General features: G+C 36.6%; 1 protein-coding gene across 4 annotated transcripts in view; it reads left to right on the forward strand.

Moving 5' to 3' along the window:
- Positions 1-26,823, forward strand: part of myom1b (myomesin 1b) — a 147,299-nt gene that overhangs the window by 22,157 nt on the left and 98,319 nt on the right. For all 4 annotated transcript variants that reach the window (XM_051928730.1, XM_051928731.1, XM_051928732.1 and 1 more), the window contains exons 5-9: positions 7,389-7,546; positions 9,611-9,703; positions 16,889-16,977; positions 18,248-18,304; positions 20,573-20,734. In XM_051928730.1, the coding sequence (XP_051784690.1) occupies positions 7,389-7,546; positions 9,611-9,703; positions 16,889-16,977; positions 18,248-18,304; positions 20,573-20,734 (559 nt within the window). The remainder of the gene's footprint in view (positions 1-7,388; positions 7,547-9,610; positions 9,704-16,888; positions 16,978-18,247; positions 18,305-20,572; positions 20,735-26,823) is intronic.

Consider the following 26,823-nt stretch of genomic DNA (forward strand, 5'->3'; position numbering starts at 1 on the left):
TTTACATATTTATAAATTCCTACATATATTCAGTAAAAAATGAATACATATTAGTTATAGGCATACTATACTTGATCAGTTTCAGAGATCATAATAAATAACCGCTTTTTTCCCAAGAAAAGCTGATGCAGGACACTAAGCAAGCAGATGAAAGAGTGTTGACAAGTAATTCTTAACATGCAACTCATTGTACTTGTCTGCTGAAACAAACTGCAAAGAATGTAATATTCAGTTGTTCAAAACAAATACAGAAAGTGACCAACAGCACACTATTATAAAGTCCATCCACAACAGTCATCGTTGAGGTACAATTCACACATCAACTTGAAACCTAACAGAAAGATAAAAGAAAAAGTCTATTAAGAGTCAGTTATAAATAATGCATTGGACTGGCTGGCCTGCTTTTTCTTGTGCCAGACTGACCTGTTCTCTTGTATGTAATGCTTTTAATAATCATGGTATCTGGCTCTGAAACTTTCTTTCAGCAACACTCTGACATGCCCCAGTCATCAATTAAGGAAAGATATTGTGACAATAGCAGATAGATGTTGGCACGGTCACACATACACTATGTTACTACGATGACACAAAGCATTCGCATGCCAGAACATAATGGAAAGTTTGAATGGCACAGCCCGAGAGACGTGGATGTAATTAACCTAACTGTAGATGGTGAAAGGTATTTGCATTAATTAGGAATGACTGAAAACATAAGATAAAGGTAATATTACTGAATTTAGATATTAACCACTTGGCCATAGGTCTCTTATCTATGGAGCTGCAGTTGATATAGTTGATACAGAGTTTAGCTGAAAACATGTTTAATAAAAAGTTTAGCATGCACTTTTGAGAAGTTCTTTGAGGATCCAATACTGATTCAAATCTAAATTAAAAAGACTGCACCAGTTTAAAAAGTTGAAAGTACAGAGTCTGGTTAAGACATGAATCAAAATAAATGGCAAGTGTTAAAACAGAGAGTCAGAGAAAGAGTTTGTTGAAGTATTTAAACTAAAATATGGCTTTTTAAGGAAATGATGAAGCAATCCAAGATTAATAGGGATAGTCTCAGAGAACTGACACCAGACCATACTCAGTGATGAACCTCATTTTTTGAATTGTGTTTTTATTAATTTCATGGACCATGCCCGTTTACACAAGCAAACATGAAATGTTGTTGATATAATTAAAATAATTCAGTACTAATAACTGTTTTTTTAAATTTATGAATATTTACTATATAATGGAAATGTTACAAAGCGATTACTACCTCTAACTAATAAAAAAGTCAATCCGTAATGGTATGGCTAAAATATTAGTTAAGATGGTTGAAAACAATGGAGACAAGTGCCTAAGTTAAGATAGAAGTTTTTTGTTGAATGGGATGAATATTATCAAAAACTGGGTGTTAAAATATGTAAGGATTTCTTTGTATCTGAAATTTCAATATTAATGACCTGAAATGGGCATAACAGGTCTTAGTTATTCTTAAGAAAAATCACTTATTCCTTTACTTCCTTAAATGTCTCCATCTATGCTCATAGACCTCTAGAGGTGCACAGTAGAGTTCACAGTCACTGGCCACCAGAACCTAATCAGATCATGACCATAAAACACTGCAGAGATTGACACACAATGCAACTGGAAAGTAGCTACCTTCTGATTAGGGCATATGTGTCACTTACTGTCTTAGAAAGTGGAACAGGATTATTAAAGACCTCAGCCACTCTTCTCCCTTGTCTGTTCTGGCAAACAGTGCCAGGCCATTAGCACTCACACCAGGAGATACTGGGACACTTTTAAATCACAGGTCATAAGGTTACACGACAGCCAATCATGGTGACAAGAACATGTTCTTGTGTGCTTGTTGCATATATTTTGCAGTGAAAGTATGATGTTGTTTTCATTGTCCTATTTTTCTTTTATTGGTATTGAACTACTGTCACTAGTATATAGGAGACATGCAAGTAAGAATTTCTTTGTATTACGTACACATGGCAATAAAGTAGAATTTTGAACCAGAAGCTACTGTTTTGAATAGCAAAGAGTAAAAATTCACATATTTGGCTACAATTTCACCCTGCTCAAAGAGGTCAGTAAATTTAGAAGTTTTCTGAGGATTTCTGATTTTTTAAATTACTAGGAGGTTCTGCCCCCTGCTCGCTTTGGTCACCAACTGCCGGGCAGGCATTATGCGCTAGCCACTTCGCCGATCTGCCACTAGTGTATGGGGAAGTGGATGTACAATTTAAACAGATTGTTATTTTCATGGGAATTGTTATATATGCATAATAGAACTAACTATTTTACATTACAGCGAGTAATAGTAAAATGTAATAAATAAAAAAAAAATTATGTTTCATATTGTGTTAGAGGTATTTGTTGCGTTATACGTTTTCCTTGTGTGTGGCTTTGAAATTAACACGTAAATACTTTTTAAACTTACACTTTTCCTGTAAAACTTCATTAAAAAATTTTTTATTAACTTTTCATCAATATTGCATTGTATTTTGATTCTGTGGTTGGACTTACATCGTGACAACACAACATATGACTAACCGTGAGTGAATATCGCTTCTTTCTCTCTAATAAATAATCCAATTTTTTCGAATGTTTGTCACTGTGATTTCTTAATTGTCATAGCAAAAGCTATTCTAACGGGAAACTGTAAACATTTTAATACAAATGACATATCAAGATCTCCTTTGGTGTCTAATGTTATCCACAGAAGATGTACTACATTACCTTTCTTGTCACCTGTTAAAATTTTACATGTCAAAATAGTTCGACAGCATAGTCTATTGATATGCATTTTACCAATTTGCTGTGTAACTGATCAACAATTTTCACGTTAATTTGTTTGACTTCATTGTTTCTCGGTGCTAGGATTGCCCATGTACTCACTTCTTCTGTTGATAACCCTTTGGGATGAAAAACTTCAATAAGATTTGGACATAATAAGTCTTCTTCTATTAGGAACTTAAAGTGAGGAAAATGTAAAAATTTATAAGAGCTGAGAGCGCAGGAACTGTGTCTGACAAAAGCATTCACACAAATGAGAGGTGAGAGGACCGTGTGCGTGGTTGAAAATGGTTGAGAGGAGGGCAGGACTTGAAAAAATCTCTTGGCAAAAGTCTTGTCTCAAGATTTTCTTTTATAATAAATAGAGAGATAGAGAGATATTTTCATATCTAACTGAATGATTGAATGACCTTTATTGTTACTGCTAATCAACACAGTTGCTTAGAATTTGTTCTGATATCACTGCACAACAAAGTTTTTGCTTCTTGAACACTGTTAGGTTTTTCTTATAGATTTTTGGGTGCTGATCACGAATATCATATCAAAATTTACCCATCACGTACCATTTCAGTTTTGTCATGATTTTTTCTTTTATTTGTATCCAAACATTTTCGCTCTCATAAATGACTGATCAACAACAGTTTGTGCAGTCTGGGCACATCCAGGCATGGATTCAGGCCAGGTTGGAAGCTGTTCTGTGGAAGTTGACATCCTGGGCAGGTCTGAACAAGCTTGACGCTGTCTCAGCATGCTATAAAACGTGCTCATTTGGTTAATATAGACAGTGTGTATGTATAGTATCAGTATAGTAAAGTATAGTATCTGTAGCAATATAACAGTAGGCAAGCTTGATGCTATAGACGTTTTGATGTCATCAATGACGTAACAGCCGCAATACATTCTGCTATATCTGTGGCGAATATACACTTGCCCCTCAGAGACATTGGATGACTGCTCTTGTGAAGAAAGCTTATCATCTGTATTTAGGCTACAAAATTGGTGATCAAGACAAGGAATGGGCAAATCACATTTGCTGTGCAACATGTGCTGTCAGTCTGAGAGCCTGGCTCAGAGGCACTCGAAAGACGATGTCGTTTGCTGTTCCAATGATATGGTGAGAACAGAAAGACCATGTGACGGACTGTTACTTCTGTTTGACTAATGTGTCTGGTTTTTCTACCAAAAACAAGAAGTCAATTGAATATCCTAATCTGCCTTCAGCAATGAGACCCGTGCCACATGACAACAGTCTTCCAATTCCGAAGCCACCAGATGATTGGACCTTAGACAAACCAGATGAAGTGACTGCAATGCAGGGTACTGACAGTGACATTGACCTGGATTTTGAACCGTGTTCATCAGGTGATCCTCATCTGATAACACAGTCCGAATTGAATGATTTGGTCAGAGATTTGGGTCTGTCAAAAGCAAAAGCCGAGCTGCTGGGTTTGAGACTGAAGGAATGGTGTTTGCTGTCACCAGGTACGGAAATTTCTGTGTTTCTAGGCTGACATCATGATATAACCAAATTTTTTGCACAAGTCGACAGTCTCTGTTTCTGTTGTGACACTGAAGGATTGTTCTTGGCCTTGTGTTGTGATCACAACCCGGAAGAGTGGCGTTTCTTCATTGATTCATCAATGTTAAGCCTGAAAGCTGTTCTGCTACACAATGGAAACATTTATCCTTCAGTACCTGTTGGCTATGCAGCATACATGAAAGAAACGTATGAGAATATGGAACTGTTGCTGAAGCACGTCCAGTATAGCAGGTACAACTGGAATATCAGTGGAGATCTTAAAGTCGTTGCTCTGTTACTAGGACTGCAGCTTGGCTATACAAAGTACTGTTGTTTCATCTGTGAATGGGAGAGCCGTGCCAAAGAGTCACAGTATTCTCGACAGAACTGGCCACTCCGTAAAAAGTTAGTTCCAGGACAGAAAAATGTGGCACATTAATCACTTGTCGACCCGGCAATGATATTTTTGCCTCCTCTTCACATAAAACTGAGACTCATGAAGAATTTTGTGAAAGCACTGAACAAGTAAGTCGAAGGTTTTCATTATTTAAGACAAATGTTCCCAAGAATAACTGATGCCAAAATCAAAGAAGGCAATTTTGTTGGCCCCCAGATCAGACATGTTATGAGTGACAAGCGGTCTGAAGATCTGTTAGTTGGGCCGAAAAAAATTGCCTGGAAAGCCATTAAAGACATTGTTGACAATTTTCTGGGCGATTACAGAGCCCCAAACTACATTCAGCTGGTAGACAAACTTCTCAAAGCATACAAGACAATGAAGTGCAACATGTCACTCAAGATTCATTTCCTCCATTCACACTTGGACTTCTTCCCCGCAAATCTCGGTGCTGTCAGTGACAAACACGGTGAAAGGTTTCACCAGGACATTGCTACAATGGAGAAACGATACCAGGGTAACTGGAATCCATCAATGCTTGCTGACTACTGTTGGACACTGCAACGTGATGCACCAGACATCAAATACAAAAGAAAATCAGGAGCAAAACACATTTAATTCTGTTGAATTTAATGGCGTATGCAAAAAATAAATGTGACTAAATACGTTATTGTCAGTAAACATATAAATGTCTTATTTCTACGTGATGCAGTAAAACCAAAACTATATTTGTGCATACTCAGTAGGTACCTGTCACAATCAGCAAAAACTTTTCAGGAAGCAAGACTTTTCAAAAAATTGTTGTGCAGTGTATTACAACCTCTTATATGACACTATTAACACTGTTCAGAGTAACTGCATTAGGAAAGAGTCTGTTGAGTGCTCTCTGCTTTAAACGGCCTGAAAGATTTTCCTAAAGGTAATACTGAAATAGATGGTTAGCTTGGTGAGTGTTCTTTAACTGTATTATCCGCTCATATATACAGTGTATAAAGTCCTAACAACATGTATATAAGAATATATTTTTGTTGTTACATTTAAGTAAAATTAGGTTTGTAGACAGTAGAGTGGTGAAATACTGTTAACTTCTACCACTTTTACCTTCACAAACATGGGCTCAAATCCTGAGTTTGTTACCATCAATGTGGCATTGGTATATTCTATTCATGTTATGTGGATTAATTCTGGGTAATCTGATTTCCTCCTAAATTTCAAAGATGTGTTTGTTTAGTTGATTAATGAATCAGAATTTACCTGGTATAGGTGAGAATATGCCCTGCATCTGGTCATCATTCCATATAGAGTTGTAGCCAGGATAGACTCATTGGAGTCCCTGTAATAGAAAAGTGGTTTTTGAAAATGAATGGACAAAAAATAATTCAGCATAGTCAATTGAAATATGGCTAAAGCTTCACATACCCCCTGTAATTCTTTGGATTTGACATTTACAGTGATCCCCCGCCTATCGCGGAAGTTACGTTCCAGACCCACCCGCGATAGGTGAAAATTCGCGATATAGAAAGACCACATTTTTTTTTATAGTTTAAGCACTTAAAATACCCCTCCCACACACTTTAAACACATGTAAACTTATTAAAACATACTTCAGATAAACATATGATACACGGATGTCGGACTAAAGGTATGAGTAACATAATAATAATCATCATCAGTTTTACCTTCTCCTGTGTGGTCAAGGTCTTCCTCTGGCACTTAGGCTCACTGCTACCAGAAGGCTTACAAGATGCAGGATGCTTGGGAGCCATTGTAGGGCTTAAAACAAAATGAAAAGTTCACAAAAGTTTGCTCAGAAAAATCGGACCACAAGCAAAGTACACGATACGCTATTCATTGGGGACCCACGCTCGCTGTTCTTGTGAGATTACACCACGTTAGCAGCAGCTAATCAGAGCCCAAGAGAATAAAATCCACTCTGATTGATTGAGTCTCCTCTTTCAGCCAATAATGGGCTTTGCAAGAAATCATCTGGGTGCTGTAACGCAAAACTCTTTGTCTGCTGAAAACCATATGCTTTGTTATGAATTGGCTGCAAAGTACACTACAGATAGGATGTACTTATTGAATTTTTCTGCAATATAGCTGGGGTACGATAGCTGAACTGCGATAAAGCGGGAGATTACTGTATTATTATAAACCGTCCCTTCTATTACCCAACAAAACCCACATACTGTACTATGTAATTTTTTTTTGTTACTGTTAAGATATGTCATTTTCCTAATTTCATTAGACAGTTTGTGATAATAATACCATCATTCTTTATTCTAGTGTAAGTTTAAAGACAAAGTATCCATAACTTTCATTCAAAGAATTAAAAATATATATTTTTAAATTGATACGAAAAAGTACACAGATTTCATAAAAACATTTTTCACAAGAAAAGTTATTCATATTTGAGGAAATAATTTTATTTGTATTATAAATGTTACTGGTAAGTACACTGTATATTTTATGCTTCTTGTATTATATATAGTTAGACACAACATATTGTAACAGACAACATAACAATGTAGCATGACTCATTTAAAAAAAAAGTTCAATAACTGTTACTATGAATAGTGATGTAAATGCCTGGAAATATTATCATAATGATAATGTCTAATTTATTTATTGACAAAAGTGATCAATTTTGAATATAATTTGCACACTTTGCAGATTCACGAGACCGAAGAACTTCACAAGAAGCTTAATGAAGACAGTCTACTGCATGCCCCTGAGTTTGTCATTAAGCCTCGATCTCATACAATTTGGGAAAAACAGAGTGTCAAGCTACATTGCACTGTGTCTGGATGGCCTGAACCCCGTGTAACCTGGTATGTTTGACAATGACAAGATTTCATTCATAAAGTATTCCTGTGTGATGCAAAAATAAGCATTTGGTTAAATAAGGAGTCACCTTCTTTTTTATTTTATAAAGGAAGAGCCTATATTCATCTGTAGAATAGCTCAGTCATCAAATGATATGTGGCATCGCAGACAAAATGCATGTTCTCCTAAAAGCTCATAGACCAGTGATTTAATTCTATGTAGGCAATTGTTTGGATTTCAGTGTAAGACTGTTTTTTTCTTACAGTGAAAACACAAACCATTGTGTTAAAGGAAAGCTCTAAACTGAAACGACAAGTTGTGAGAGGTATCTCATCCTGGTGGTCATGGTTTCTGCCTTGTCCTTATTGTTGTCATGATAGGATTAACCCCTGTAAAACCCTAAACTGGATTAATTGAATAGAATAAAATATGGGGCCTCCACATGAATAAGCTGTTAGATATTTGATGTCATCAGTAATGTATGATATAATATATTTCCTTTTGCAGTGTAATCTTGGAAAATTACATCAGATACATTTTACATGAGCTACATGTGCCATAATAACAATAGCTTTTCTTGTTTACCTCAAACAAAAATGAAAGAAACATATACACAGTGTGACATAAATAACTAATTAATAATTTTAATCAAATACAATGGGTATGCACATCAGTCATGTCAACCTTTTCTGCAAATCTGTCTTTTGTCTCTCACTTTCTGGATAAGTTTCTGTTTTACTATGGTTATAATTTTAAAATTATGTGACTTTTTGGCATTTTGAAACATTATTATGGTTATTTTTGTATGATTTTCGGCTGTTTTATGAATACATTTACTATTTTTTACTCACAACTGTGATTATTTTTTGCTGGTTTTTACATTATATACTGTATTTCTCACCTTCCTCACTGAGCTTATTAGATTTCAGGTGCACATCTGGTTTCAGGTGCCTAACAGCTGAAACATTGTGTTTCTAAGCTTTGAGAAGGGTTTCATATCTGACAAGAGGTTCACCCTGCAGAAGGACATGGTCAGATTGGTATAGGAAAGGCTAAAGTCCAGCAACAGCTGTCTAGAGTCCTGCATTTGCTAGTGAGAAAAGCGCTATATAAATGTAATGAATTATTATTATTATTATTATTATCTCTGGGCAGCACATTATGTACTGTATATGTTGGATGTCCTGAAATAGGCAGATGCACTTGCAGAAGTGAAAGATAGTTGTGGCTTAGAGAGAAGAGTGCTCTGTTCCACCAGGATGCTATAATGAAGAATTTATGTAGGATGTAACAGGGACATGCTGACATTTTATAGGAAGAGGTAGCATTGGTGTAACCTGGAACAGGCAGCTTTTCAGGGGCAGCTTAAGGCTACAGGAACATGGGAACACCAAGACTACTTTGTGGAGTTCTAGATTGGTGCAAAAGTAGTGCAGCCCACAACAGTGTAAGTGATTCCAGAACCTGAATGGAACTGACAACAGAGCAGATATTTTAAAAATAAGGAGATGGCCTTGTTGTAGCCATGCACTAAGTACTTTTAAAGAAAAATAATATTTAGGGCTTAGTTTGATTCCAATTTCACTTTGAATTCTGTTTTTAAATTTTGGTCAACTTCTTGGTTTTGGTTACTAGTTATTCTTGAACTCCATCTCTCAACACTTTGCCTGACTTTTGACTACTGTTACTGCATATGTCATTTATTTCAAATACCATCATTTCTTAATTACAGATATCTAAAACAAGTCTATTTTACCAGTCTTTACTCCAAACAAACATTTCAGTTGGAGTCATCATTTTCTGGGAATTATTATGTATAAAGACTACGCTTTTTTTTGCCTCCTTTTATTATTCTGGATAGGACTGCCATGAGGACGCGCTCCAATCACCCCTTCTTGTAATTGTTTCTTTGACATATTATGGATTACAAACAGCCATATTTTCTGGATCTGCACATCATACTCAATTTCTCATGGAAATATAGAATTATCAGCTGCAGTGGACAATACAGTATATGTGATACCATCGCAATCCACAATTTCTTTTCATCTTTTTGTTCAATTTCTTAGGTACAAAAACAACGTTCCCATTGATACCCATGTTCATCCTGGCAAGTACAAAATTGAAAGTAGATACAGCGTGCACTCACTGGAAATCAACAGGTAAAAAAACGTCTTCCGTTTGCCTTTATATAAGTGGATTTTTAGGTGGGGTTTGTTGTTGCTGCATTTTGGACGCTACGTGTCAAAATCCTGGCTATTTTATTTATTTCTTATTGAATAATCTCTGGGCTCCCAAGGAATTTGAAATGGAATAAGCAGGTTTTGAGAATGTTATGCTATCTGAAGTAAATATACTTCAAAGAAGAGGGGCAGTACTTTGATAGTGGCTTGCTGGTTAGTGCTCACAGGTCTATGACACTACGTTCATGTACTGACCTGTGTCCACCATGGGTTCTTCACAGGTATTCAGATGTAGGGGTTGAGTTAACTGGGCACACTAGTTTGTCCAGGTGTTGGTGTGTGTGACGTTTATCAATAATCATAATGGTTTGCATTACTATATTCTTGCTTTATTTTGCACTGTTTTCACCTATTTCAAAATAATTCTACAATATTAATACAATCATAATTGATGACATGGTGGGTATCTCAGGAAAATGACTTAAAAATCTTGACCTAGTCAATCTTTTTGTGGAGATCTCTCTGTTACTGAGACCACTTTCATTATTTTTTTTAATTTTATTGATTTTATTGTAATCATTGCATACATATACATTAATTTTTACAAAAATAGGATTGAAAACTAATCAACCCCCACCCCTGAGAAAGAGAGCATGGCAAACAGAGTAAATCTTAAAGTTAGTAAAAATAAGTAAATCGATGAGTTTAATAAGTGGATAAGGATAAATGGAGAAGAAAAAGAAATGGGGAGAGAATCTGCTTCCTCAGTGCATTAAGAGCTTATTCTAAAATGTTATTGATTAACTAGACATTAAGCCCGTTACAATAACTGGTGCTAGAATAGTAGTGCATAAACATTAGTAGGAACAGTCTATATTAAATGGCAAAGGACCGTCTATTTTCTGTTACAGTAATACTAGCTTGTATGTGGCTGTAATATGCGTCACTGTATTGTGTGCCTTTAATTTTCTCTCACAGTAATACGTCTCTCCAGCAAGTATTTTAATCTGTGCTGACGTGCAGCTAATTATTGTATGTATGGCATCTCCCCAGCAACGGATTTTATGTGCGCAAAAATAAATCTACTTTTAAAAGTCATCCTATTGTAATATCATGAAAATTCGTATATTTAGGAAAACACTTTACACTTTACCGGGCCAAGTTTGTTAATCGCAAATCTGACATCCTCAGAGTGAACACTTGCACAACAACAAACACTAATCCCACCTCTTTGGGGAAGCTGGTCTCCGCGTCTCAGTAGCAGATTGGATTTTTCGTGCTTTATGTTTTAGGTCTTACCTCATTTACCGAAATCCGATTGGATCAGCCGCGCAATTTTTTTATAGGTCCCGCCCTCTCTGTCTTGTGTGATGCGTCAGGCAGCCTTTGAAGCATCGCACTGTGCCCCGTGCATGCGCACTTCACCAGAAGACACACACACACGGACACATGGACGCACACAGGGATTTTATTAAAGAGGATTCCTGCCAGGTTTTGAAAAAGTTCTGCACAGATCCTCTACGTGAATTTGATTTTTTCCAATTTCAAATAATATAAAACATCAGTTACCCACTGACTTAGAATAGGAGAGTTAGGATTCTTCCAGTTGAGCAAGATAAATCAACGTGCCAATAGTGTAGAGAAGGTAATCACAGTTTGTTTGTCCTTCTCCACTTTAAGCCCATCTGGAAGAACACCAAACACAGCTGTTAGTGGGTTAGGAGGGATTATGACACCAAGGCTGTCTGAAAGGCAGATGTTAATTTGGTGTAGACCCAGAACATGTGACTCAGTGAGGCTGGAACTTGATTGCAGTGTTCACAGGTTGGATCTTGTCCTGGAAACATTTTGGACAATTTTAAAACGAGACAGATGTGCTCGATATATAATTTTGAGTTGAATAATTATATGCTTTGCATTGCTGCCTTCCACTCCTTTTCTAAGATGTTGAGTGAGAGATCCTTTTCCCATTGTCCCCTTGGATCTTTGAAAGGGAGGGACTGTAACATGGTTTTATATATTACAAAAATGCTGTCTGAGTCCTCAAAACTTAGCTATATTTTTCCAGCATAGAGGGAGGTGCGAGATGAGAGAAACAGGGCAGGTTCTGTTTAACAAAGTTTCTAATTTGAAGATAGTGAAAGAAATGCGTTGCTGGAAAGTTAAATTTGGAATGTAATTGTTCGTAGGATGCAAAGATGTTGTTTATGTACAGATCTCTAAGTGATTTAATCCCAAATGTTTTCCAAACATTAAAAACTGCATATGTTTGCGAGGGTTAAAAAAGGTGATTCTCATGCAGAGGTGCCACAGATAAAAGATTCTCCATCTTAAAATGCTTCCTACATTGGTTGCATATTCTGAGTGCGTGAAGCACAATTGGGCTGTTAGTATACTGGTGATAACTTGCATTTATTGGGGCACATAGTGGGGAATATAAAGAAGTACTGCAGGATTTTTATTTCTATTGCGGACCAAGCCTGTGTATGTTCATCTGTTTGTGTCCATGTCCCAGTTTTTATAGCTTGTATGTTTGATGCCCAGTAGTAAAACTAAAAATTAGGTAGAGCCATGCCACCTTCTGCCTTAGGTCTTTGTAGGGTCACCTTTTGGATACGTGGATATTTTAAATTCCAAATAAATTAGGTTATGGTTGAATCTAATTGCTTAAAAAATGATTTATTGATGTATATTAGAACCTTTTGAGCCCACTTTCTAATGTCTTCTTCCTTCATCTCAAACATGAGTATGTAAAGTAGACTGGAGAAGATGAGCATGAGTGTGTGAATGTTGCAGTCCTGCCCAGAACTGTGACCTCATTCTGAGTTGGTTCCTTCTTCATGCTCAATGAGATAGTCAATTAGCTCCACACTGTTCAGAAAAAGGTGGATTGATATATTTGGATTAATATGATATCAAAATATTTTACAGCAAGATTGTTATCTTGTACAGTCTTAAAACCTTACCTTACTGAAATTTGTAAAGGGTATACTCTAACACTAATTTAATTCTAATGTAGCTGGACATATAAAGCATCTCATATGATGCCTCACATATCCCTCTGTAAGCTACACGATCCTTTATTAGTTCAGAGAAATTAGCTGCAGAAAAATCTGAATTGGCACTTTCTTTGATTACAAAAATAATTTCTCACATTTGGCATAAGCTGGATTTTCTGTGACAGTCTGAGTCGACTGTGGATAATTTATGATTCATTTTCATTATACTGACTCTGAACATTCCTCTGAATGTACTTCAGAACGTGACACTGAGTAGGGAGAAACACAGCTGAGATATGAAAGTATCTACAAATTAAGGATATCAAGGTTAAGAGGATGTAATTTTTGCTTTATGTGTACTGGCATGTACATGGCATTGACCAAATATAGCGTACTTTACCTGCAGCTTACCATATCGGTTAGGCAGGGAGAAACAGAGAAAATGTTAAACAGAAATGCAGAAGTGTTTGGATTTTAACTCTGGGGATATTCCCATTCACATTTATATTTTGATCAGGCGTTTATAGGCAGATATAACTCTGTCCCAGTCCTATATAAATATTTCCTGACCCTTGCTGTCAGGTTTGAATTGAGAATCAAGAAACAGATTGTGCATTTTTATTGAGTTATTTGTGTAACTGATTTATTCAAATTTTTAGGTTTACCTTTAATTTCACCATTTTAATTTACAATAACTAATGTTATGTCGGGGCAGCATGGTGGCGCAGTGGTAGCGCTGCTGCCTCACAGTTAGGAGACCTGGGTTTGCTTCCCAGGTCCTCCCTGCGTGGAGTTTGCATGTTCTCTCTGTCTGCGTGGGTTTCCTCCGGATACTCCGGTTTCCTCCCACAGTCCTAAGACATGCAGGTTAGGTGCATTGGTGATCCTAATTTGTGCTTGGTGTGTGTGTGACTTATAAAAAGGAAAACGTCTCAATCCATTTTCATGTACTGTAAAGTCCTCCTGAGAGCATTACACAGGATTTATTTTGGGAAATTTCACATAAACACCCTTTCAAAGTGGTAGTTCCAAGTGGGTGATTTAATGACAGCTTTATTAAATTAAGTTGCTGAACTGTGATGGAATGCTGACCCTTTTAATCTTATTTTATTATATGAAATAAAAATAGCAATGGACTCAATCATAAATAACATTTAATGGTGGTGTTCTATATGGAACAATGCAATATCAGTTTCACATATTTCCTTTACTTATTATTTTCACAAATTAAACTACAACTAATGTAGAACTGATTCTTTTATGGATCAAGAAAAAAATCAACTGTGATCTTGCACTTCACCCAAAACTTAAACTAGAGATGCATGTGAACAGACAGATGAGAGGGTATGTTATTATAAATGGCTATTCTAGAAGTTCTCAATGCATGTTAATACAGCATTACTTCAATCGATGTCAAATGCTTTCTTTAAGTAGTAAAATTAAATATTGTGTACTTTAATATACTGTAGTTTGGAGCAGCACAGTGATGCAGTGGAACGGTTGGTGCTGCTACCTCACAAATACAGCATCTTGGTTTTGAAATGCCTGTGCCTGCTGGGAATGAGAAGGTTGTCTTTGCTTCAGTAAACAAGTAAATCCTTTTGAAATTCTGGGACATTTAACCAAGAAATTTCCTAAAGTTTTATTTATGGATAAAGTTAGTGGTTGTCGTCAAGCATTTGTATAAGAAACTCCATCCATCCATCCATCCATCCATTTTCCAACCTGCTGAATCCGAACACAGGGTCACGGGGGTCTGCAGGAGCCAATCCCAGCCAACACAGGGCACCGCAGGACACACACAAACACACACTAGGGCCAATTTAGAATCGCCAATCCACCTAACCTGCATGTCTTTGGACTGTGGGAGGAAACCCACGCAGACACGGGGAGAACATGCAAACTCCACGCAGGGAGGACCCGGGAAGCGAACCAAGGTCCCCAGATCTCCCAACTGCGAGGCAGCAGCACTACCCACTGCGCCACCATATAAGAAACTCTTTCCATAAAAATAAATCTTAACTTCCTGTGCTACTAAACAAAAATAATCAAAGAGAGTACATCAAGTTGTTTATTAGCTTAATAATTAGCTTATTAGTTAATTACCTTCTCAAGCTGGGGGAAAGTTCCTTTAGCTCAGCAGGTTTAATTGCTCTTATTTCCATTACACAGCTTGGCAGACAGCTAGCATTTAAGGGCAGTGCTAAGAGCTGCTCCCTGACAGGTTCAGGAGACAGGGTTCAAATCACTGTCTGTGTGGAATCTGGCATTGCTCATATGTCTGCATAGATTTTTTTTTTCCAGGTACTGTGAGTTAATGTGCCAGGAACAGACTGGCACCCCATCTTGATATGGGTCCTCAATACTGCAAAAGTTGGTTGTAGCCTGAAACAAAACTAAATTGGTTTATGTGGCTCAGGCAATGAATGAGTGGGTGTTTAGAATTATTTGATCAAATTGAGACTATAAAACTAGAAGCAAACACACCTGTAGTGGACACAACCCAATCCTGTTACAATGCATTTTACAAATAATATCCTCAGCAGCAGAAATTAGCTATGTAATTCTGGGTGTTTGGTTGATTTAGCCCTGTGATGGATCCTGTGAGACTGTTTTTGCCTTGCACTGTCAAGACAGGCTCTGGCCTAACAATATTATGTTGTATTATGTTAGAATTTAACTGGGATGTAGTAGTAGTAGTGTCATATTGCACAGGAAACCAAAATCAGGTCAAAATTCCACCCATCCTTCCATTTGTTTTTCTAGATCTTTTTTCCATTACATGGTCATGAGGAACCAAAGCCTATTCTGACACTATCTGGCTGAAAACAGAAATCCACCTGACTAGGGATAAGGCCAACAAATCATGTAAACAATGTTTATTAGAACAATTTAGTTTGCAGGCTACACATAGAAAATACAGAAGGTTTGTAGTCACCCCTTCCTGCCCCATAGTTTGATAACATAATGACATACAGTTTGCTGCTTGTGTTCAGTCTTGACAAAGCAGACCCAGCAAGTCCTTTGTAAGAGTTCTAAATATGGAACTGTGAGAAATTCTTGGACACAGAAGTCTATTTGCTGCCATGATGACATTGTGCAGGTATACAAGACAGTTGTCTCTGATTTTTCACTTACTGAGAGTGTTATGTGATCTGAGTTCTTTCTCCTCTTTCTTTGTGATAAAAGAGAGGTCATCTAAATATACCACAGAGCTATGCATCTGGAATTCTCTTAAGATAAAGGCCAGATGCTTCTGTATAATGTGCTCTAGTATTTTGTGATGTCCTTAATAAAGTGAAATTATTTTGTTTAGAAATATACTGATCCCTACTGTTTTCATTATGTTAGAATAAAAATGATATGCATTTAGTAAGTTTTCATTACTCTTACATACTTAACTAAATATACAAAAATATATACAGTATTCATTTGGGTATGATGCAGCATGTCATTTATCTAATTGGAATGATTTTGAAATAGTAATCACTGAGGACACATACCAGCAGCAGCCTTTATGGTCTATTTTGCAATACCTATGCTGGACCATACATGTCCAGAAAATTCTGGGTGTATTATAGAAATAACATATTACTACTGACATAATTTCTTACAAGGTTTTACCTTATTTTTTTTTATATTGGTCTTCTTCAGATATTCCAGATAGTTCTTGAAGTGTACCCAGAAAATGTTATTTACAAGTGGAAAATACAGTAGATGTACACGACCAGCTGCCTTTCTGACTAAAATTAGACCGCTATAACACTGGGTTTTGTGGCCTTCATACACAGGCTATTAAAGTGTCACGTAGGGCTAGTCTGTAATTCCAGCTTAGTACTATGTTTAAGATATTCTGGTGATTAATTTTTCAAAGGAATGTATAGATATTATTTGTAATTGTAACATAAAGATAGTTTTCAGTAGTGCTATAATTATTTAATCTTATTTGATTATATAAAATAGCAATGGCAGTAATTATGAAAGGCAAATTGTGAATGAAAAATAATCGGTTATAATTAAAATAACTAACTTCAACAGTATGCTCTTGATGGATATAACAGCAGTATCTGTTAATCAAAAGTAACATTTCCTCTTTTACAACAAGTCATGTAGAACTGGGCAGTGAGAAGGATTCCTTTAAACTTTCTTATTTTACTTCTTCCAGATGTGACTTTGATGACACTGCACAGTATCGTGTTTCTGCAATGAATGTCAAAGGAGAGCTCTCAGCCTTCGCATCAGTTGTGGTGAAGAGTGAGTTTTAACTTCTCTCCCATTTATTTTCATCAGATATATCTTTCAACTCCTTGGTCTCAGTGGCCTTGTCTAAATCAATAATCGTCTTGCCTGGCATTCATATAAACAATATTCTCTTTATGCTTGCGACTTGGCAGGTTTATCTGTTTAATGGCCTACAATTAACTATATGCACTGTATGTTTATACTGTACAGTATCTATTAATAGTTTCTTTGAGCTGTCATAATCTGCACTGTATTCAAAGTATTCTGGCAGTTTTACTTTTTTAACTTATAATAGTTTTCCACCACAATGAAAAAGCAGAATCTGGAACTTATTGGATGGATAAATTGGCTTACAATATTTATTTACTCAGTTTATTCAATTGTCTCTTATCATGCTAATAGAAAGATTCAGCTCTACAGAGTAAAAGAAGGGACTTGTTTCCTGATATACCATTGAATTACTTTGTCTCTTTGTTGACAATAAAATTACCACCTGGGTTTTTGCAAGCATAAGCATAAATATAGCACTAAGCAATCCCATTTTGATCGGAAGTGGTAATTTTAGATTATTTAATAATCACCCAGAACAATGGTTAAACAAAGCCTTGGAAACAAAATTATAAAATTTTGTTGGTGTAGACAGATGGCGTGTGTTTTTTAGCAGAATATTTTCGTTTTCAAAATTACAGTTGAAAAATTAATGAAGTGCATATTTTAAGAAATTCATTTATTTTGTGGGTAAAGCACAGTGTCAGTCAGCGTTGTAGTCTTATACATCCTGTAATTCTGAATCTCTGGCCCGGGCACTGCGTGTTCACAGCATTCAAATTCTTATCATGTCTGCATGGATTTCTTTTTCTGACTACTACAATTTTTCCCCCACATCCTAACCATATGCTAACTGGGAACTTGTGCTGTGGTTAATTGGGGACTCTAGACTGGCTCAGTGTAAGTGATTGAGTTAAGTCCTGAACTGGACTGTCCAGGGTAGACTTCCTCCTAATGCCCAGTGCTCCAGCTCTCGCAATCGATTAAACTGGTTAGAAATTGTATGGATGGATATTGATATTATTACAATAAATTCATTGCCATTTTGTTTTGCTGACAATCCAACCTATTAGTATATGGGACTGTTATAAGGTATTAATATTATTAAAATATTAGTTGTATTTAGAACAGTGCATACAGCATAACCTCTGAACAGTCTTTACTGGTTTAAATCTACATTCAGAACCCTGTTTGTTTTTGCCTGATAAAACATTTTTTCTACTTTATTTTGCAGGATATAAAGGAGAAATTGAGGATTTTGATTTCACCCATATTTCAAAGCCTTCTTCGTGTAAGTATAACTTATAATACATATTACAATAACTTGTAATACTGAATAAACATCTAAAATGCAGAAATGGTCATGTTTCATATGCAAAACAAATCAAGTAATATAACATGACATCATAATATACTTTTTACAGAAAAAGTATAATAGTATAGAATGTGTCCAGATTTTTAATAGCTCCATTTTTAAGAAGTACACTTTTTAGTGTAAACTATCCCAAATAAAGTGTTGTTCAAAATTAACTTCTGACATCAATAATGAATTAAATATAATAAAGTGAACAACAGGCACAGAAGTTAGCACTTCTGCCTCATTAGCCAAACAACATTGTTCCAATCCCTGTATCCCTTCTCCTGCTGATTTTCCTTTAGGTTCTTGTGTTTTCCTCCCACATCTGTGCATGTGCATGTCAGGTTGATTGGTAATTATAAACTGACCCCATGTGAATGTGAATGTAAGCACAAGTGGGCTCTGTGATACAATGGCACACTATCCAGTGCTGATTTCAGCATCATTTCCAGTGTTACTGGAATAATCTTCATCACCCATGATCCTAAAATGGAGAAAGCAGGTTATTGCATGTGATGTTATGTCATATTATATTAAGATGTTCATTCCTTTCTCTGGCTCATTATGATTTTAACTTAGCAAACTGAGTTACTTCTGTTTGGGTTTGTGTTTCAAAAATCTTCTGTACTTGTGTCCCTCTAAAATGTCATTTTTTCAGTAGATCAGGAACCTAGTGAAACCTACCGGTAATTTGTGTTGTATTTCTACTATCTATAGTATAAAGGTTTCTGACACTAGCTAAGAAATTTTATTGCTAATTTGACTTCTGCAACTGATGCAGAAAACATGTCAATGGGAACTAACACACTTCACTGAGAGAGTGGTGACATTATGGTCACTGACTGCTTTCAGCCTGTTTCATCAAACAGACAGTTAAGACCTGAGTCAAATCTGCGCTGGTCTGTACCCCATTTTTAAACACTTGCTTTAGTTGTTCAGATCAATTGTGATTTGTGCAATGCTCATTTTTATTTGGGCAAAACAGAGTCAAGCATGCACTGGACCACATACTAGACAGACAGTTGGCGCTGATGACACTGGTCAATGAGATTAATAAAATTAAACTCAATCATAAAAATGGAAGAAACAAACGAATATTGCATTCAATGCAAAATAGTGAAGAGAAAAAAATTAAAACTAAAATAAGACTATATAAGAAACAAATATTCCTTTCATATTGGTAAGTATTCAAATATGTCTTGATTACATTTAAATTAATAAGCATGCAAGTAATAGTGCCATTATTAATTACTTTGGCTTGTAATGAAAAACCATATTGATCCAGGCCATTAGCCAAGTCAAAGCTTCTAGTGTTAGTGGGAAAGTGACATGTTATTGACGTGAAAGCAAAAATCAACACAATTGAATTGTTTCATTGTTTGGGTTGGTTTGCCTGAACACATCTATTATATGCTTTCTAGATTTCATGGGGGACGGCATGGCGGCGCAGTGGGTAGCACTGCTTCCTCACAGTTAGGAGACCCAGGTTCGCTTCCCGGGTCCTCCCTGCATGGAGTTTGCATGTTCTCCCCGTGTCTGCGTGGGTTTCCTCCCTTAGTCCAAAGACATGCAGGTTGGGTGCATTTGCGATTCTAAATTGTCCCTAGTGTGTGTGTGTGTGTGTGCCCTGTGGTGGACTGGTGCCCTGCCTGGGGTTTGTTTCCTGCCTTGTGCCCTGTGTTGGCTGGGATTGGCTCCAGCAGACCCCTGTGACCCTGTAGTTAGGATATAGCGGGTTGGATAATGGATGGATGGATAGATTTCATGGACACTGCAGTTTTTGTTGTCTGGCTGTTATAATCTTTAATGTTTGTTAGGTACTTAATGTATATGCCATGATAAAATAAGATGACCACTTGCAGTAAGTAGCACTCAAACTTTAACATGTAATATTTAAGAAAAAACTCTGGTTTTGACTTTTGTTTTGTTTCAACCATGACTTTGGCTTTCTCCTTAAAGACTTTGAGAAATGAATGATTTAATCAAAGACAATGGCTTTTGGACTTCAGGTGGTCCTTTTGTTTTACTCCTAAAAAAAGACCTGCTACTGTCTAAACAAAATGTATCCAATAGGATGCCCTAAACATAATATTCCAACATTACTCCTATCACACTCTTGTTTCTTTTTTAACTAAGCTGATTTACTGCAAGTTTCTATGTGTTACTTGTGGATGCAAACCTTTTATGTTTTTGTTTATCCAGGGGGATTTCCATCTTCATATGGGAAGACATTTGAAGTCAATATTGTTGATAAGTTTGGAGTGTCCTTTGGACGAGAGGGGGAGACAATGAGTTTAGGATGTACAGTCATTGTTTACCCCCCAGTTAGGAATATACAGCCAGAAATTCAGTGGTACAGAGATGGTAAGTGAGAACTGTAAAGGGCATGATGCTTTTGAATATGGACAAAAAACAACTGATATCTAGTAAAACACTCCAATTTGAAATAAGTAATATGCGTATCAGTGACTACATCTCATGGCATTAATCTTGCCTTTATATAATAACAGATCAATGATGAGTCTTTTACACTAATTTGTTGAATATGTCTGTGTTTTTGTTAAACTGATACGTTTGTGGGCTGTTAGAGAATGATGAATACTGTTGTCCTTATTTTGCATGATTGTATTGATGCTTTACATGCATGACCTTCACCAAATCTAATCAGCTAAACAAAGTATACAAAAGGTAAGGTTTACTTTATATTCTAAAATGGTAAATGTAGTCTGAAACAAAAGGAAAACATGAAGAACATGCAAAAGGGTTGTTATATGTTTTGTTATATTTAGAGTTAAATTTTAATACAGAAAAAGAAAAAAAGAAAAATAAATAAAGTACTTTAGACACAAAGTGTCCTTATTTAACACGTCATAGTTTTGAGGAGTTGTTAATTAAAAATAGGTGTATAAGTAAGTAAGCTTTGTGATGGATTGGCACCTCATCTGTCATTGGTTTCCTGCCCTGCAGCTGGCTCCATACGGCTCTGAAACTTTGGCTTAATCCCTCTCAATAAATGATGGGTGAATCTACTCCACTCTAGAATGCCTTGGTTCAGTTGTTTAAACTATATGACACTTGGGTCTAAACTAAGGACAAAAATAACCCCCTTGAGTGGTATATTAAGAAATGCATGGGAAAAAGAAGCCACTCAGTCCATATAGACTCTCTAGCACACACCATTGTGTAAGTAGCAGGCAGTTCTATTAAGTTACTAAAGGAGGAAACAGGAAACACATGGTAGCTAATTCATGAATTGCTAACCGACATGAACACACACAAAACAGCTGATAGAAAGCATATGATAAAAATGTATATACATAAAATTCTAAGCTGTTTGTTTGTCTAGTAGCTTTTAACACAAAAATTGTAATGAACTTTTGCATATTTGTTGCCCTTTGTCCAACTTAATATACAAGTGCTGGTCATAACATTAGAATATCATGACAAAGTTGATTTATTTCAGTAATTCCATTCAAAAAGTGAAACTTGTATATTAGATTCATTCATTACACACAGACTGATGTATTTCAAATGTTTATTTCTTTTCATTTTGATGATTATAACTGATAACTAATGAAAGTCCCAAATTCAGTATCTCGGAAAATTAGAATATTGTGAAATGGTTCAATATTGAAGACACCTGGTGCCACACTCTAATCAGCTAATTAACTCAAAACACCTGCAAAAGCCTTTAAATGGTCTCTCAGTCTAGTTCTGTAGGCTACACAATCACGGGGAAGACTGCTGACTTGACAGTTGTCCAAAAGACGACCATTGACACCTTGCACAAGGAGGGCAAGACACAAAAGGTCATTGCTAAAGAGGCTGGCTGTTCACGCAGCTCTATGTCCAAGCACATTAATAGAGAGGCGAAGGGAAGGACAAGATGTGGTAGAAAAAAGTGTACAAGCAATAGGGATAACCGCACCCTGGAGAGGATTGTGAAACAAAAGCCATTCAAAAATGTGGGGGAGATTCACAAAGAGTGGACTGCAGCTGGAGTCAGTGCTTCAAGAACCACCACACACAGACGTATGCAAGACATGGGTTTCAGCTGTCGCATTCCTTGTGTCAAGCCACTCTTGAACAAGAGACAGCGTCAGAAGCGTCTCGCCTTTGGACTGCTGCTGAGTGGTCCAAAGTTATGTTCTCTGATGAAAGTAAATTTTGCATTTCCTTTGGAAATCAAGGTCCCAGAGTCTGGAGGAAGACAGGACAGGCACAGAATCCACGCTGCGTGAGGTCCAGTGTAAAGTTTCCACAGTCAGTGATGGTTTGGGGTGCCATGTCATCTGTTGGTGTTGAGCCATTGTGTTTTCTGAGGTCCAAGGTCAACGTAGCCATCTACCAGGAAGTTTTAGAGCACTTCATGCTTCTTGCTGCTGACAAACTTTATGGAGATGCAGATTTCATTTTCCAACAGGACCTGGCACCTGCACACAGTGCCAAAGCTACCAGTACCTGGTTTAAGGACCATGGTATCCCTGTTCTTGATTGGCCAGCAAACTCGCCTGACCTTAACCCCATAGAAAATCTATGGGGTATTGTGAAGAGGAAGATGCAATACGCCAGACCCAACAATTCAGAAGAGCTGAAGGCCACTATCAGAGCAACATGGGCTCTCATAACACCTGTGCAGTGCCACAGACTGATCGACTCCATGCCAGCCGCATTGCTGCAGTAATCCAGGCCAAAGGAGCCCCAACTAAATATTGAGTGCTGTACATGCTCATACTTTTCATGTTCATACCTTTCAGTTGGCCAACATTTCTAAAAATCCTTTTTTTGCATTGGTCTTAATTGATATTCTAATTTTCCGAGATACTGAATTTGGGACTTTCATTAGTTGTCAGTTATAATCATCAACATTAAAAGAAATAAACATTTGAAATACATCAGTCTGTGTGTAATGAATGAATCTAATATACAAGTTTCACTTTTTGAATGGAATTACTGAAATAAATCAACTTTGTCATGATATTCTAATTTTATGACCAGCACCTGTATAGGCTATATGGCGTGTGGGGTAGAGGGGTTGTAATGAAAGGGGCAACTCAAAAACCAGTGCCGATGTGGGAACTACAATTCCAGTCAGCCAGCAGGAGTGCACTGGGGCTGATGGGAGAACACTGTTAACAGCACAAAACCACAGGTTCAACTTTTTCTTCTTGATTAATTTTGATAACAATTTTATATTTTTGCTGGAAATATAGCTTTTGTTTAAGAGTATGTTATTTGTCTTGTCTAACTGTGGATTGTATTTAGCCATGTTGAATTTCCAAAAGATAGTTTTTGCCCATTTATTTTCTTTTAGACCCTTTTCTGAGAAATATACTGGGTTGTATGATGTTAGGTAATCCTTAAGGAATAATGATGTTCCTTTTTGTTTCAATTCTCCAAAAACTTTAAAAACTCCAAAACATTCTTTTTAGTGAGTTAGTGAGAATTGCATGCCAAATGAAGCTTATTATCAATTTTGTGGAACTGTATGTGAAAGGAAGCTCATCGGTTTTACTCACTACTACCTATTATTTTGAGATGGTACATTACAAACAGGTTTAGAAAATGCATGGACAGACATTTATTCAAGTCTATTTTATGATTTGGCAGGTATACTGTATGTTTAGGCTTTTATACCACTACAACATTGTGATTTGTAGCATTTTTAAATCAACGTTGACTAAATCAGCTTTGAATCTTCTTTATAACATTATGGAATACCACCACTGCTGCTCTCTCCTGGAATAATACATTGACCTGAGCAATGTCTGTAAACTCCAATCACCCCTCCAGCCCCCTTACTGTAGATGCTTTCCATTGTCCATTGATTCAATTATTCAATAAGCCATCCAATTTATTAATGTGGAATTAAACATACATTCATGAAATCACACTAAACAAGAAAATGCTAAGAAGTAGCAAGAAATTACGGCAAAAATGGAATTCAATCATACACAAAAGGAACAAATACTCAATTAATGAGAGCAAAGAAATTTGTAGTTATCAGAGAGGTAGTGTAGATGATGGATAGAAAACTACCATTGCAGCCATCAATGGTCTAAATTTTAAAATGCATGCAAATATGTTCTTTCTTACCTAAACTTATTTTATAAATATACTCAGGTAACGACAGGTACTTTGGCTAGTTTACAACAGGACTGCTTATAATCTGTTTGACTACAAGGTTAATTGACAATGCCTGGTGCAATGCAGAAATTACAAAACTGACACAACTAAAATCAAGCAGCAACAAATACAACTATCAACCCTTCAAGAAGCAAATTCTACCTTACTTTTACTGGAGAGTACAGAAATACAACAATTAAGTTCATTACATGTTTATAGAGTACAATGACATTTTTACTTTCATGTCTCCCTTGGATTAGTAACAGCAATACAATATAAACAACTAAAACAACAACAACTAAACAAACTAAAAAAAAACAATAAGCAAGGCATCAGACATTGAATGAAACTAGGGGCTAGCACACACAGCTGCACTCAAAACAGTCATGGGTTCAAATATTTTCCTTTTTATTAATAATGTTAACTTAACAAGCAGGTAAGTATGATCAAAGTATAATCACTGCAGCAATACAATCCTCTTCCTCCACTCTCCTCCTGAAAAGCCTCGTCCATCGCCTTCCGACTGTGACTGTCCAGTCAAGGTGATGTGGCAACGTTTATCTTCGACCCGGGAGTACATCCAGGGCTAGGTCATTGTCTGTCAGAAGCACTTCCAGGTCAGACTGCAGTCCCACAAAGTAGGGGCAATACTGCCCGGCAGCACACCCTGGTGGCACCCATGGAACCCAACAGGACTGCACTCCAGGACTCCATTTCCCGATTCTCAGGGACACTGTCTCCTAGCTTATTGGGGGACACAATACCCATATGCTGCTGTCTCCCCCAGTCCTTCCAACATATTGGCCTCCCTGCTGGGTAAGGATTCTTGCTCCCATCTAGTCAGAGAGTTTGTCCTTCCAGTTTCTTTTATGGTGGTGTTCTGTCAGGAATCACCCTCTAGGACACCCATCCATCTCCTGTGGCACACATAATATATAGTATAATGTATGTAATATACCGTATATATATGAACATGTATCTTTATGAGCACATATTAAACATTTTTGCTTCTGAAGCATGTTTTTGAGTTTTTTAATGTTGCACAAAATTACTCGTTCTCTTTTATTTTAAAAAGTGAATATTTCACTAAACTATAGACAAACCAAACTTTTAAAAATAATGAACATTAAACTACTGTATATTTAGTTAAATAAAAACTTCACACATTATAGTTACTGAAGTACAGAATTATAGATTAAAATGAATCAACATAAATATTATAAGGCATCAGAGATGATTTTGTGCTAAGAGGCTCCATTTTCCCATAACCCTTAACTGGATTAAACAGGTTAGCGATACTTAACATTAGACACAGAAAAACTGGTGGTACTCCATGCAGTCCAAAAGGGAGGGACAATGACAATGACAACTGACAATGTCGAATTATAGTGCTAAACTGGTTTTCTTTTTGATTTCATTTTCAAGAGTAACCTTACAATACCTCTTTGCCTTGGTCACAGTTGTAGTATATCTAGCATTACTCAAGTTCATAATGAGTTCCTCTAGACTGGTTAAGCAACAGGCACCACATTGAGAGATAGCGGTGATTTTCTGGAAATTACTACGGAACAGCTAAGGAATCTCAGATGCTCTCACCAGGATAACACCATGGGGTATCCTCTCAACATTTTGGACATTTCTACCTTTTTAGCTTTGGAATTCTAATGTATATGCAAGAGCTCTTCTACCACCACACAGGAGGCTGTGCAGATACAGTGGAAAATAGATTTAACCAAGTCTGTCTTTCAGAGTATTTACAAATATCTCAGAAATGAGTAACTTCTATGAAGAATACATTTTCTTCTTCTTTTAACTCAGTTAATACTCCTGTTTTGGGTTCTCTGTAAGCCCTGGGGTATAACAGGTTGACATGATGTAACTGTTATTTTTACAGCTTATCATGTTACGCCATAATGTTATTTACATCTCCAGTCCTCTTTAAGTGCATAAGGCCACCCTTGGCACTAAGGTCAGAAACTGGGAATACGTAGCATGTCTCTGTCCCCTGGCTGAAATTTATAGCATATGGCATTGTAATTTTAACAGCAGCATTCTGAAACAGGAGCTTTTGAATTGTTCCATTTTTTTTTTAACAAAGCAGATTTTTTTGAGCATGTGAATGATACTTCAGAAAATAAACTTCTTAAATCTCTCTTGAAATACCCAGAAACTCAGCAACTCAAATGGAAAAAAAACATGTGGCATGCTAAACAAAAAAGGGGGTGCGTGGAGTCTTTCTGATCAGTATGCATTGCCTTTGTAAATATCAGTTTTACTATTTTATTGATGCACTCAAAATATTATCAGCCATTGGATGTTTTATTTTT

This window comes from Erpetoichthys calabaricus, chromosome 6, assembly GCF_900747795.2.
Source record: "Erpetoichthys calabaricus chromosome 6, fErpCal1.3, whole genome shotgun sequence".
NCBI classification, from domain to species: domain Eukaryota; kingdom Metazoa; phylum Chordata; class Cladistia; order Polypteriformes; family Polypteridae; genus Erpetoichthys; species Erpetoichthys calabaricus.